General features: G+C 49.6%; 1 protein-coding gene and 1 pseudogene across 1 annotated transcript; one reads left to right on the forward strand and one right to left on the reverse strand.

The window, feature by feature from the left end:
* Positions 1-7,554: 7,554 nt before the first annotated feature.
* On the forward strand, positions 7,555-8,359 carry LOC149326465 (uncharacterized; annotated as a pseudogene).
* A 3,833-nt stretch (positions 8,360-12,192) lies between these two features.
* LOC149326466 (kelch domain-containing protein 3-like) lies at positions 12,193-13,260 on the reverse strand. The gene has a single exon (XM_089564584.1). The coding sequence runs from the start codon at positions 13,258-13,260 to the stop codon at positions 12,193-12,195; it is 1,068 nt and encodes a 355-aa protein (XP_089420710.1).
* Positions 13,261-13,870: the final 610 nt, after the last annotated feature.

The following is a 13,870-nucleotide window of genomic DNA, read 5'->3' on the forward strand; positions in this document are numbered from 1 at the left end:
GTCCTCGACGAAGCACTGAGCGTGCCGCCCCGATCGAGTGTCCTCGCCTGCATAGGTACTGGAGACATCGAAACCGCCGGAGGCGTCATCGAGGGGAACACCCAGCTGCTCCTGGATCGGGCATTGGGCGTCGCAATGGGAGTCGCTCAAATCCGAAATGGCCAAGCCCAGGTGTTGCTAAGCAACTTCACCGAAGAATACCGGCATCTAAACAAAGGTCCGACGATCGCTTTCCTCGACGAGCTCGCACGTCGCGGCATCCAGGAGAAGTACTATTGGCCGCGGCTAGCTGCTGACGTTTCCCATTATGTGAAAACGTGCCGTGAGTGTCAGAGGCGCAAAACGCCTCCGATTAGATCAGCCGGACTCCTGAACCCCATTCCAGCGCCAACTAAGCCCTTTCAACAAATGGGGATGGACCTCCTCGGCCCCTTTCCGAATTCATCATCAGGTAACAAGTTGATCATCGTGGCCGCCGACTACAAGACCCGCTACGCCGAAGCAAAAGCGTTGCCTAGTGGTACCGCAACAGAAGTTGCAAAATTTTTGTCGAACAAATTCTCCTGCGACACGGCGCCCCCGAAGTGCTCATCATAGACAGAGGAACGGTGTTTACAGCTTAGCTGAGGCAAGCCATTTTAAACTACAGCCAGACGAGCCATCGGAGGACAACTGCCTATCATTCACAAACCAACGGACTCACAGAGCGTCTGAACAAGACCATCGCAGACATGCTTTCCATGTACATCAACGCCGAACAGAAGAAGTGGGAGTCTATTCTGCCCTACGTGATCTTCGCCTATAATACTGCCGTCCAGGAGACAACCAGGTTTACCCCATTCCAGCTGGTATACGGCAGGAAGCTCACGACAACACTCGACGCAATGCTCCCGCACGTTTCCGACGAAGACAACCTCGATGTCGCCGCCTACCTTCATCGCGCCGAGGAAGCTCGAAGAGTTGCGCGGCTTCGCATTCAAGACCAGCGGCACACCGACGCCCGACGCTACAGTCTCCGCCGACGAGACGCGCATTACAAGCCAGGTGATCGGGTTTGGATATGGACGCCAGTTTGCCACCGTGGACTGCGCGAAAAGTTGCAGCGACGCTACTTTGGCCCGTACAAGGTTCTCCATCGCATCGGTGACCTCGACTATGAAGTCATCCCCGACGGCACGACAGCATCTCAGCGACGCCGCACACGCCCTGAAGTCGTACATGTCGTACGCCTGAAGCCGTATTATGAACGCTAAAGGACTCGAAGTTTGCATTCTCCGTGTTTATTTTCATTTTAAAGCATTGAGGCGATGCTCCTTTGGGAGGGGGCTAATGCCACGTATCATTGTAGTGTCCATTCGTTCGCGCAAGGCCGTTGGAAAGGGGTGTTATCATTTTTGTTCGTGACGCGAGAAGCGACCGGTCTAATCTCGATTGATCACAGCCATGAAGAGCTGCATCTAGGTGTTTCCAGATTACTGTAGATGATCTTGACCTTTTACCGGGAAGTTTCCTTGTCAGCTTTAAATTGAGCGATGCCGCGAGCGGCGGGCATTCGTAGTTCGAGGACCGACGAGCACGTGCGTTGCTTACGCCGCCGCGGACTGATTCAGTTCTTTTGCGGGCGCAAGTCAGTCCAAATAAAGAGCTTCATTTGCAAGTTTTGTTGCTGTCCTCCTGACTGCTGGATTTCCGTCACTACAACTTGACAATATGTTCTCTATACATTGGCCCAGCGCTGCGGTTACCATTGTTGACCAGCAGCGTAAACGATTTCAGTGTGCCACAACAGCGAGGAAATGGTGTATGAAAACTCGTAAATCGCGGCCCAGGGCCGTGCGCAGAGTTGGCGGACATCGATCGATGGTGGGAGAATAAAACATACTCTCGCCGAGGGTATGTTTTAATCTACCACTGTGCGTCACCCTCGCAGGCAGAATTTTGTCGAGCTCTTGACTACAGCTATACATCCGCCCACCTCCTCTAGAGGGCCCGATCTTGGACCAGTGCGCGCGTGAAGCTTATGTTATTTAAACACCGCCGCGCCCGCGTGTTTTGGTCCTCTGTGACCATGAAGACTACTAAGCCATTATTCGACCTCCAACCGCTATGAAGGCAATGGAATAAGGGGTTACCGCTATTGGGTTATTGCTGTCCTATATGTTATTTTGTATTGTACCGCTGACTAGCGTCATTGGCTATCGGTCCAAATATCTGTGTATACATTTTGTTTGTATTACTCAATATAAAGACTTCTTGATTCTTCTAGCGCCTGTATATCGTGGTCGCTCGAAGGTAAAGTAGTCCCTCGTTTCTTTTTCCTCAAGATTCACAGGAGCCTAACAAGGAGATGCCTTTCGGGTTGAACCCCACCGCGGTGGCTCAGTGGTTACGGCGCTCGGCTGCTGACCGGAAAGACGCGGGCTCGATCCCGGCCGCGGCGGTAGAATTTCGATGGAGGCGAAATTCTAGAGGCCCGTGTGGTGTGCAATGTCAGTGCACGTTAAAGAACCCCAGGTGGTCGAAATTTCCGGAGCCCTTCACTATGGCGTCCCTCATAGCCTGAGTTGCTTCGGGACGTTAAACCCTAACATACCAAACATACCCTACCGTGCCTTTCGGGTTGAGGCATAATGGCTGTCTCGACGGATTCATTGGTTGGTTGGTTGGTTGGTTGGTCGGTCGGTCGGTCGGTCGGTCGGTCGGTCGGTCGGTCGGTCGGTCGGTCGGTCGGTCGGTCGGTCGGTCGGTCGGTCGGTCGGTCGGTCGGTCGGTCGGTCGGTCGGTCGGTCGGTCGGTCGGTCGGTCGGTCGGTCGGTCGGTCGGTCGGTCGGTCGGTCGGTCGGTCGGTCGGTCGGTCGGTCGGTCGGTCGGTCGGTCGGTCGGTCGGTCGGTCGGTCGGTCGGTCGGTCGGTCGGTCGGTCGGTCGGTCGGTCGGTCGGTCGGTCGGTCGGTCGGTCGGTCGGTCGGTCGGTCGGTCGGTCGGTCGGTCGGTCGGTCGGTCGGTCGGTCGGTCGGTCGGTCGGTCGGTCGGTCGGTCGGTCGGTCGGTCGGTCGGTCGGTCGGTCGGTCGGTCGGTCGGTCGGTCGGTCGGTCGGTCGGTCGGTCGGTCGGTCGGTCGGTCGGTCGGTCGGTCGGTCGGTCGGTCGGTCGGTCGGTCGGTCGGTCGGTCGGTCGGTCGGTCGGTCGGTCGGTCGGTCGGTCGGTCGGTCGGTCGGTCGGTCGGTCGGTCGGTCGGTCGGTCGGTCGGTCGGTCGGTCGGTCGGTCGGTCGGTCGGTCGGTCGGTCGGTCGGTCGGTCGGTCGGTCGGTCGGTCGGTCGGTCGGTCGGTCGGTCGGTCGGTCGGTCGGGTCGGTCGGTCGGTCGGTCGGTCGGTCGGTCGGTCGGTCGGTCGGTCGGTCGGTCGGTCGGTCGGTCGGTCGGTCGGTCGGTCGGTCGGTCGGTCGGTCGGTCGGTCGGTCGGTCGGTCGGTCGGTCGGTCGGTCGGTCGGTCGGTCGGTCGGTCGGTCGGTCGGTCGGTCGGTCGGTCGGTCGGTCGGTCGGTCGGTCGGTCGGTCGGTCGGTCGGTCGGTCGGTCGGTCGGTCGGTCGGTCGGTCGGTCGGTCGGTCGGTCGGTCGGTCGGTCGGTCGGTCGGTCGGTCGGTCGGTCGGTCGGTCGGTCGGTCGGTCGGTCGGTCGGTCGGTCGGTCGGTCGGTCGGTCGGTCGGTCGGTCGGTCGGTCGGTCGGTCGGTCGGTCGGTCGGTCGGTCGGTCGGTCGGTCGGTCGGTCGGTCGGTCGGTCGGTCGGTCGGTCGGTCGGTCGGTCGGTCGGTCGGTCGGTCGGTCGGTCGGTCGGTCGGTCGGTCGGTCGGTCGGTCGGTCGGTCGGTCGGTCGGTCGGTCGGTCGGTCGGTCGGTCGGTCGGTCGGTCGGTCGGTCGGTCGGTCGGTCGGTCGGTCGGTCGGTCGGTCGGTCGGTCGGTCGGTCGGTCGGTCGGTCGGTCGGTCGGTCGGTCGGTCGGTCGGTCGGTCGGTCGGTCGGTCGGTCGGTCGGTCGGTCGGTCGGTCGGTCGGTCGGTCGGTCGGTCGGTCGGTCGGTCGGTCGGTCGGTCGGTCGGTCGGTCGGTCGGTCGGTCGGTCGGTCGGTCGGTCGGTCGGTCGGTCGGTCGGTCGGTCGGTCGGTCGGTCGGTCGGTCGGTCGGTCGGTCGGTCGGTCGGTCGGTCGGTCGGTCGGTCGGTCGGTCGGTCGGTCGGTCGGTCGGTCGGTCGGTCGGTCGGTCGGTCGGTCGGTCGGTCGGTCGGTCGGTCGGTCGGTCGGTCGGTCGGTCGGTTGCGACCGAGAGAAAATTGAAGAGGAAAGTGCACAGGCCAGCCGACTGGCTCAAGCCGAGCCACCACTGCTGCCACGTGCAGATAGAAGAGAGTTGAACGATACGAGGAAAGAGAAAAAGAGAGAATAAGGCCGCGCGTCGCAACAACCGCGTCCGCCGGAGCGGTCGCTGGCTGAAAAAAACGGAGAAGTGGCCGTAGCCAGAACACTGGAACTCCTTCTAACAAAAGGACGGATTCCTTCCCAAACGGCATAATGTCATGGTGACAAGCTTGCGTAGTTGCACAACGTAAGCACAGTTTGCAGCGTGCACAAAGAAAAATCTGCGCTTCGGGATTTCCCAATATGCACCACTCTCATTTCGTTCCTTTCAGTACGCACGGATGTTATATTAGACTCGTGCCTAAATAGCGAAAAATGAAAACATTACAACAAGGTCACGAATTCCTAAGACGACCAATAATTGCTTGAGGATACCGGAGAAGATTGAGAAGAAAATAAATTCTAATTGCCTGCTGAACGCGGATGCTTGAAGAAGTAAAACAATCATCATGCTTCCGGATTGGGGAACTCGAGCAGAAATTCGGATCTTTCTAGAGACACTGCAAACTGCGCCACGACCGCTCCGCGTTTCTTCGTCTAGCGGCCGAACTCTGAGGCTTTTATCGGGCACGACGCCGCCTCGGCGCTTTGACTGACCATGTTCACTTGTTCCGCGCTTTCTGTGTTCGCCTGATGTTGGTGCCTCTTGCGTGTGTCCGTTAGAGTCCGGCGGAATACGAGCAGATGCCTGGCGGCTACATCAGGAGGTCGTGATGATTCAGTTGTGGTGAGTTTAGGGATGACTGCGGCGGCGCCGCTGCTCCCAAAAAACACGGAAGCGGCTGGCTTTGGGGATCCTCAAATAACGCGTGACGCTCACAGGCCTGTTTGTTATCACCATTAATCTACGCAGGCAGCACCAATTGTTTATTGCAGGTAAAGTATCTGTGCAGTAAAGCAGGACGCTGCAGCAGTGACCAAAACATACTAGGAGTCATTAATGACCTGCGACAGTTGGTGACAATATGCTGGACAGCCTTCAAAATATCTGCGCCTACTAAGCAGACGCCGTGTAAATTAGGAGCGTTTCGAACTACGAATTGGTTCAGTTTACTCATCTCAGGCGAGCGCAGCAGGGGACGGCAGAAAGGTAGGTTGGCGGATGGGACTGGCACAGGACTCAGAGAATTCAAGATGTACAGGAGCGGCTTTGCCCTGCAGTGTGCATAGTCAGACTGATGATGAAGATGACAACTGCGAAGTCGACTGTGGCAGAAAAAGTTCTACGAATGAATGAAACTTGTGTCTTACACACGGAGTAGAAGTCCGGCTATGAACTTTACAGACGATGCATTCTGAGACTCGGGCGTGGTCGCGCAATAGCGGTACGTGCGCCATTGAAGAGCATCAAAGCTGTCGAGTGGTAACGGTTTGTGTACTTTAACACCCCGAGGCTGCGCGTAAGGTGGGCGCAAAGCCATATTGGAGGATTCCGAGCTAAGCGCAAGATTATTTTTTTCTGCGCCACAGTAAATAAGCTATCACCGGTAACTGAGTCCGTACGGTAGCAGCGCCTAGGCAAACGCGGCAAAGATATTACTTGGACTGCGTTACCGTATTGAACGTACCAGCTCTGCACCTGCGCTGAAGCCATATTTTTTAACCCCGTGGAATTCATTAGCGCGCACGGACGCTGCGAATCGTGTTTTCGTATCTTGCCCGAATCGAAATGCGGCAAGATACTACTTGCGACTGCAGCGTCAGAAACCTAGTGCGAAATCCACTGAAAACAACCGAGAAAGAGAAAGAAAAAAGTAGCATTGCGAGCTGAGAAAATACAGTGCAAAGACACAAAGAAACCGTGAAGCGCATTTGTGCCACAGTTTCGTTTGAAGACAGTATTTAATTCTAGTTTTTATTTCAAATACCACATGGTTACTCACTCTCAAGAAAAAAAAATGGCTTCACAAGAAAAACGTGCTGTTGCATTATTATACTGACACCGCGCTCACCAGATGCCCTTTCTCTAAATCAAACTCGCGCACGAAACAAGTTTTCTTCGCGTGCAAAGTATGCAGACAGATACAAGCCAGCAGGAAAGCTAGCCGTCCTGCAAAAAAAAACGTGTAGTCACTCAGACAAGGAGCTGTTCATAGGCGTCCGCAGCGTCCTGTGGCCCAGGCTCTCTACCCTTTAAGTTTCTTGAGATGGGCAAAATCCAGGTGACAGTCATATAACTTTAGTCGTCACAATCAAAGCGAAATTTTTTCGGGCTAGTGGGATCGTTCTTCCAAGACTGTTATTGACTTTTCATGTGCGTCTGTGCCGCCACCGCATTGGTATAGATACAATTTCCCGATACCAAAGAAAATTCCGTGTTGTGGCATGCTTGCTGTCGACCACCTTCAATATCACCTGATAGACAAACTGTCACGAGCACTAACTTGCAAGGTTCTGACACAAATAGCTGTTGGTTCTTTCACGAATGTTATTAGGAAACGATAGGTACAAGCCGACGATATACCACTTGGCAGCAGCGACGACCGACTGAGTGCAGCAACTTATTGTGTCTTTGCGTCTTTGCTGCAGATTGCTTTGCGCCGTCTGCACTGTCCGCTCAAGACTAGCCCAGCAGCCCAGCTGAGTACACGTGCTTGGCTTACCACCGGCTTGGACCGGCTACAAGGGGCGTTTCCCGTCAGCGGTTTTCGCTATCTGCAGCATCCACCTGACGCCTGACGTCACACGCATTGGGTTACAAAAGGACCCATCCGCCGCCACGGTCCCCACTTGGCAGCAGCGACGACCGACTGAGTGCAGCAACTTATCGTGTCTCTGCGTCTTTGCTGCAGATTGCTTTGCGCCGTCTGCACTGTCCGCTCAAGACTAGCCCAGCAGCCCAGCTGAGTACACGTGCTTGGCTTACCACCGACTTGGACCGGCTACAAGGGGCGTTTCCCGTCAGCGGTTTTCGCTATCTGCAGCATCCACCTGACGCCTGACGTCACACGCATTGGGTTACAAAAGGACCCATCCGCCGCCACGGTCCCCACTTGGCAGCAGCGACGACCGACTGAGTGCAGCAATTTATCGTGTCTCTGCTTCTTTGCTGCAGGTTAGTGCCAAAGCTGTTTGAAATCTGTTGGTCTTTTTCCATATCGTCGCTGCTGCCAAATTGTGAGCTTCTTGGCGTTTTTTTGTGCAATAGGCCTTGAACGTGACATGGCGAAAGAAGTTGCTAAGCTTAAAGAGGAGCTGAAGGCTGAGTTAGTGAAAATTAAAGAAGACTTCAAACAGGAAATAAAAACTTCGCGAGAGTGCATTGAAAGGGATCTTCGAAACGAAATTAGAGAACTAAAGGCTGAACAACGTAACATGACAACGAGCCTTGAGTTTGCTCATGACTCTATGGAAGAGCTGAAACAAAAACTTGAGGCTGAAATCTCAAGGAACGCTAAACTCGAAAAAGAGAATGAAGCACTTAAGGTGAAGTGCATATCATTAGAAAAAAAACATGATGAAGCTATAAGACGCATTGTTCACATGGAGCAGTATTCTCGAAACATGAATATTGAAATCCAAGGTGTAGTAAAACAGGATGATGAGAATGTCCTGCAGATTGTTCAAGGGGTTGGAGAAGCAATCAAAGAGCCAATCAGTGAGGATGACATTGAATCCTGCCATCGAGTTCCAACAAGAGATGCTGACAAATCAAACATCATTGTCCAATTCAAATCTCGTTCAAAACGCGACAGCATACTTAAGAAAGGAAAAAAGGCCCGACTGACCAATGAGGATATTGGGATCAGTAATGCCGCCCCAGTATATCAGTATATATAAATGAGCACCTCTGCCCGGCCCTAAAGAGACTCCTGGGTATGACTGTAAAGCGGAAGTATGAGCACAAATGGAAGTCGGTGTGGACTCTGAATGGAAAGATTTTTGCTAAGCAAACAGAATCTTCTGATGTTGTTCAGATCACTTGTGAGGCTGACCTTGTGAAAATCGAGTGAGTCCTAGACAGCCTTAGCGCTTTAGTGCGTTATTGTTGCTTGTTAAACCGGTCAAGATGGATTGTCACAGCATCGTCCTACCTGGGTGCATACGTCCTCAACCACCCTCTCTTCAAACAGTCTTGCACATCAATGCTCGTTCTGTACATGGGAAACAAGATGACATCACACATTTGTTAAGTCAATTTCCTTTTAAATATACCACCACAATGATCTCTGAGACCTGGTACTATGGTGGCTGTGACATGCTCCATCTTGATGGGTATGACAGATTCTTTAACAATCGCAAATATAGACGAGGTGGTGGTGTAGCGCTCCATGTCCAAAGATGTAAAGATTGTGAATTATTGCCTGAATTTTGTGAAATTACCAATGATTATGAATGTTTGACTGTGAAGGCTGGGCTAGAGGTTATCACGGTCATGTATCGTCCACCGAAGGGAAACATGAAATCTTTTATGAAATATTTTGACCTCCTCCTAGAATATGTTCGAAGCAATAATTTTCAGCTAACATGCGGAGGTGACTTCAATATAAATACCCTCGATAATACTTCAACTGTCATTGATTTCACTATTCAACTTCAGTCGTTGGGATTCATAAGTGTTATCAATACACCGACTCGTGTTACTGTGTCTACTTCATCTGCTTTAGATTTGTTTATAACAAACTCAGAAACTTCTGTTTTTAGTGCTGGTACTATAGCATCGGATGTTAGTGATCACTGTCCCATCTTTATGTTCTATGACTCATTACCAAAACCTAAAAACCGTTCTGAACAAATAACCGTAAAATATATGCCTCAGTGTGCTTTAGAGGCTTTCGAAATAGACATTAGCTTCCAAGACTGGTCTTCTGTGTATGACAAGTTAAATGTAAACGATGCATATGTACAATTTCTCGAGATATTTTCCACAATCTATTCCAAACACTTTCCTATCAAAACTTTTACTCCATCAAAGAAGATAAGAAAGCCGTGGGTAACAACCGACCACTTAAAGACTATAAAGAGAAAAAATACACTTTTTCACACTTTTCTAACAACGCGAAATCCTGATGCTTTGAAAAATTTCAAAGTGGTCAGAAACAAGCTGAATTCTGAGCTTCGGCGGGCAAAAATTGCTTACTTTGAAAATCTCTTTGCAAGTATTGGTAAACAACAGCCGGCCGCAGCCTGGAAAGTAATCAATAATGTTCTGAGTAGAGACAGGAAGGATTTATTACCTGATAAAATAACTCACGAAGACCAGATAATTACCGGTCGAGGTCTTGCAGACTTTTTCAATAAGCACTTCATTGGAACTGCACTACAACACAAAAATTCCCAAATAAACGAAGATTTAAGTTGTTCATGTGCCGAAAGTATATTTCTTACACCAACAGATGAAGCAGAAGTTTATAGAACATTTATGTCACTAAAAAACAGCAAAGCCCTTGATATTGATAACCTCCAAATTAAGCCTATCAAGTATGTTATAGAATACCTAACACCAGTACTAACGTATATATTCAATCTTTCTCTTGAATCCGGGGAATTTCCAAATGCGATGAAAAAGTCCCGGGTGTCTGTTGTATACAAAGGAGGGGATAAAAACGTGCCAGAAAATTACCGCCCAATATCTATAATACCTACATTTGGAAAAGGATTTGAAAAGATATTATATGACCGCTTTAACAAATTCTTTGAAAAGTTCCACCTAATTTCTAATGCACAGTTTCGCTTCAGAAAAGGACGCTCTACTGAATTAGCATTATTAGAACTTAAGGAACACATAGTGAAAAATTTTGAAAAGAAACTAATAACTGTCAGCCTTTTCATTGACTTCAGTAAAGCTTTCGATTCTCTGGACCATGATATTCTAACTCATAAGCTTTCAGCTTACGGTATCAGGGGTAAGCCTCTATCCTTATTACAGTCCTACTTAGCAAACAGGCAGCAATGCGTATATCTTGCCAACCATCAATCGTCCTTTTTACCAATCATCAGAGGTGTACCGCAGGGTAGCGTGCTGGGCCCTTTATTATTCAATGTGTATATCAACAGTATTGTAAACATTGATAAGACCTTAAAATTCATTATATATGCTGATGATTGCACAGTACTATTCTCTGGTGTAGATGTAACTAAACTATTGATCAAATGTAACCAATTGCTTGATACTCTTCAGAAGTGGTGTGGTGCTAATATACTCAAAATCAATCCTACAAAATCAAAAGTGATGGTATTTCGACCAAAAAACAAGGCTATCAGGTTTGAAGGTGTTATTACCTGTGCTGGTGAGAAAATTGAAATCGTTCACGAACACACCATACTTGGGGTAACATTTTCTTCTAACCTTACTTGGGATTCACACGTTCAAAAGTTAACTAATAGTCTCTCGTCAGTGACAGGCGCAATCTGCCGCTGCCGCACTTTTCTTCCTTGTAAAATAAAACTTCAGATATATAATGCGCTATTTGCCTCACGCATCAATTACTGTTCTTTAGTTTGGCTCACAACTACTAAAACAAACATAGAGAAAATTTCACTGCTCCAAAAGAAAGCCATTCGTCATATTGCGAATCTTGATTACTTAGGTCATACTCGACAAGTTCTCCAGGCGCATAATGTTGTAAGGATTCAAAATATGTACGAATTGCGAATTGTGTTGTCATACTATTTCCCTTCCAGCTTCAGATCAATGGTAGAAGGTACCACACTGCTAAAAGAAAATAACCATCCAGTAAACACACGCAACACAGACAAATGGCTAGTACCGTTTTTTCGAACAGACTATAGGCTACAGGCACTAGAATACAATCTTCCCACAATTCTCAACAAATACAAAGACACGAATAAATCTACCAAAGCTACACTACGTCATTATTTTGTAATGATGTAACCTGATGTTCTTTCTCTTAGCTGAAAATTTCTCTCCAATTTTCCTCAGTTTGTTTAACAAATTTCTCGTTTAAAGCGTTAATAAAGTGTCTAAGATTTTCTGTCATTTATTGAGTTCATTGTATGTATATTTCCTTGCAGTTAGTGTTATTTGCCGAATTGATATTTTTGGTGTCCTCTTAATATAACTATATGTTCACTGCCTTTACTTGAATCCATGATACTCTTTTGTTTCCTTGTTGTATCAACTATTTGCTTCTCTATGTATATGAATATTCTTTTAATGTGTGCTGTTATGCCTTGTAACGGCTGGCTGGGGCCTCGTCAAGCTGTTTACGCACAGCTTTTAGCCCAGTCAGCCGACCAGAACCTTCTGGGAAATAAATTGAAATTGAAATTGAAATATTTAGTCGACTGCAATGCGGCCGATTATTTTCTAATGGATCAACCTGTGGGGAGACATGCGGCGATAGGCGAAAACTATCGCTTTCCAGAGGCAGTTCAGATGTACAGAAATTCATCCTCTCGCCCAGCTCAAACGCAGGATTACTCTCCAATTGGGGAAGCCGCTCTGCCGTCTGCCATGAAAAAGATGTCTAGTAGGCGTTATACGCAGCTAGGCACGAACACGGCACTGAAGGAAAAGAATAATATTCTCAATCGGAGAAGAAGCTGCCAGGATGGAGTGAAATCAATAAGCAGGAATAAATACTCTGCCAAACTAGTTCTCGTTATTGTTACAAAACTAATGTTTCAGTGCCACATGGTTATAAAGAAAACACTATCGACTATGCTTAGTGTGCGAGAATTCAGGGTGAGAAAAATGCTTAGATATAAAATAATTCACGAGATAAGTATCTCTGCCCAAAATATAATTGTCGTCACACCAACAATATTGCTCGTCGAAAACGCTCGATTTGCTTGATGTGCAGCATCTGCCCAGCGACTTCTACTATGGTGACAGGATAGCGTTGATCTTATTACTAATGAGTGCTATGCGGCTTGCATCAACTCGTGCATCGATGACCGCAAGCAGACACAAGTTCTCCAGTGTCGGTTCCAAGTGCAACACATGGAGATCGGTAAGGGCCACTTCCTCCTCGATAACCTCACCTTCCCTCTGGTTGCGTACCGGGCCAACACCGCCAAACACGAACACTCTTTCGCCAGTAATGCAGCAGCCGTGCAACCACCTGGGAGACGGACGAAAGCCACATGGATTCACTACAGTCCAGCACGATATCTCAGGGTCGTACTTGTGAATGTCTGCAAAGAAAGTGTTCTGCAGTTGGTTGTACCCTCCAAAGATGTACAGCTGTCTTCTGTACACAAAGGCTGAATGCCCGTGTCGACCCATGGGGGGAATGCCTTGTACGTGCGGGCGCACCCACGTCGAGGTGGTCGTTTCCAAATAGTATGGAGAGTTCATGCTTTCAAAGCGACCGGGAAGATAAGGGTGTGCTTTGACTCCGCCCCACACGTACATGCGGGTCCCGATTGCAGAGGCTGTGTGGTAGGACTGCCGAGCCAGATGCTCTCCATTAGTGGGGATGCGATGCCACTCCATGGTTTCCAGGTTAAGCACATTCACCTCTTGCGAATAATCCAAGTCACCAAAGATATACACGCGCTGGCCCACCACACAAGCTGCGGTCCCGTAACGTGGTGTTGGCACTACACCGTATACTTGAGGGCGGCTCCAAGTCATGGTGTTGGTGTCGAAACGATACAGGACGCTTTCCAACTGCGCGCCGTCCTGGAAGCGCCAAAGATACGCGCAGTGGCCGTAGGCAACAACGGTGAGACGGAAAATGTGAAGGTGTCCGCCATCGGGCGGTAGCTGTGTTTGCACGACATCCCACCGCGACGTTGCAGGATTGAAAGTGAACACGTCGACGAGGTTCCTTAAGGGACGAGGCCTGTCCGCGTGAAGAGAATTGAACGAGTAGACCTTGCCCTTGATGGTGACGGCACTGTGGTTTACTCGCTCTGGAACACCGCTAAGTCGCACAGTCCACATGCTGTGCAGGCAGCCAGTAAACTCAGAAACGCGGATCGATTGTTTCAGCGATTCTGTTAACGTCACATGGCCTATTCCTGAAGCAGTGATATGTGGAGCAGTTTTCGCAGCACGTGCGGTCGCAGTAATTGGAAAGGTGAATATAGGCCCGATATTACAATATTCTCGCCATTTCATGATGCGCAAGTGGACGAACGCTTAAAGAAGAAACTTAAAGTTGCAGTCGCAAAAGAATGCAAAAAACGCCATAACGTGCACAGCAGTGGCCAATAGGCTAGAGTGATTTTGCAAGCGTGTTACTGAGCAAACTACTTTCTTGACGTTGCGAGCCACGTTTTTAATGCTTACTAGTTCACTCGTTAATAGGCCCCGTCATAGCGAATCGCACAGACACGGACTAAATCTTAGGCGACCTTATAAAATTATGTGAACAATATCTTGGCGATATTCTGCTGGTGATCTTTTACAAAAAGAACACTTTTTCTTTTCTTTTCCCATCCTTACCCTATTCAGTTTTAGCATGTAGCGGTGTTGATTCAGTTGTCATGAAGCTCAAACCCATACAAATCGTGAACAATAACCTATTTATCTGCCTCTACCCCGATACAGC

Source organism: Amblyomma mixtum, chromosome 10 (genome assembly GCF_055824585.1).
Source record: "Amblyomma mixtum isolate Tamu chromosome 10, ASM5582458v1, whole genome shotgun sequence".
In the NCBI taxonomy this organism is placed as follows: domain Eukaryota; kingdom Metazoa; phylum Arthropoda; class Arachnida; order Ixodida; family Ixodidae; genus Amblyomma; species Amblyomma mixtum.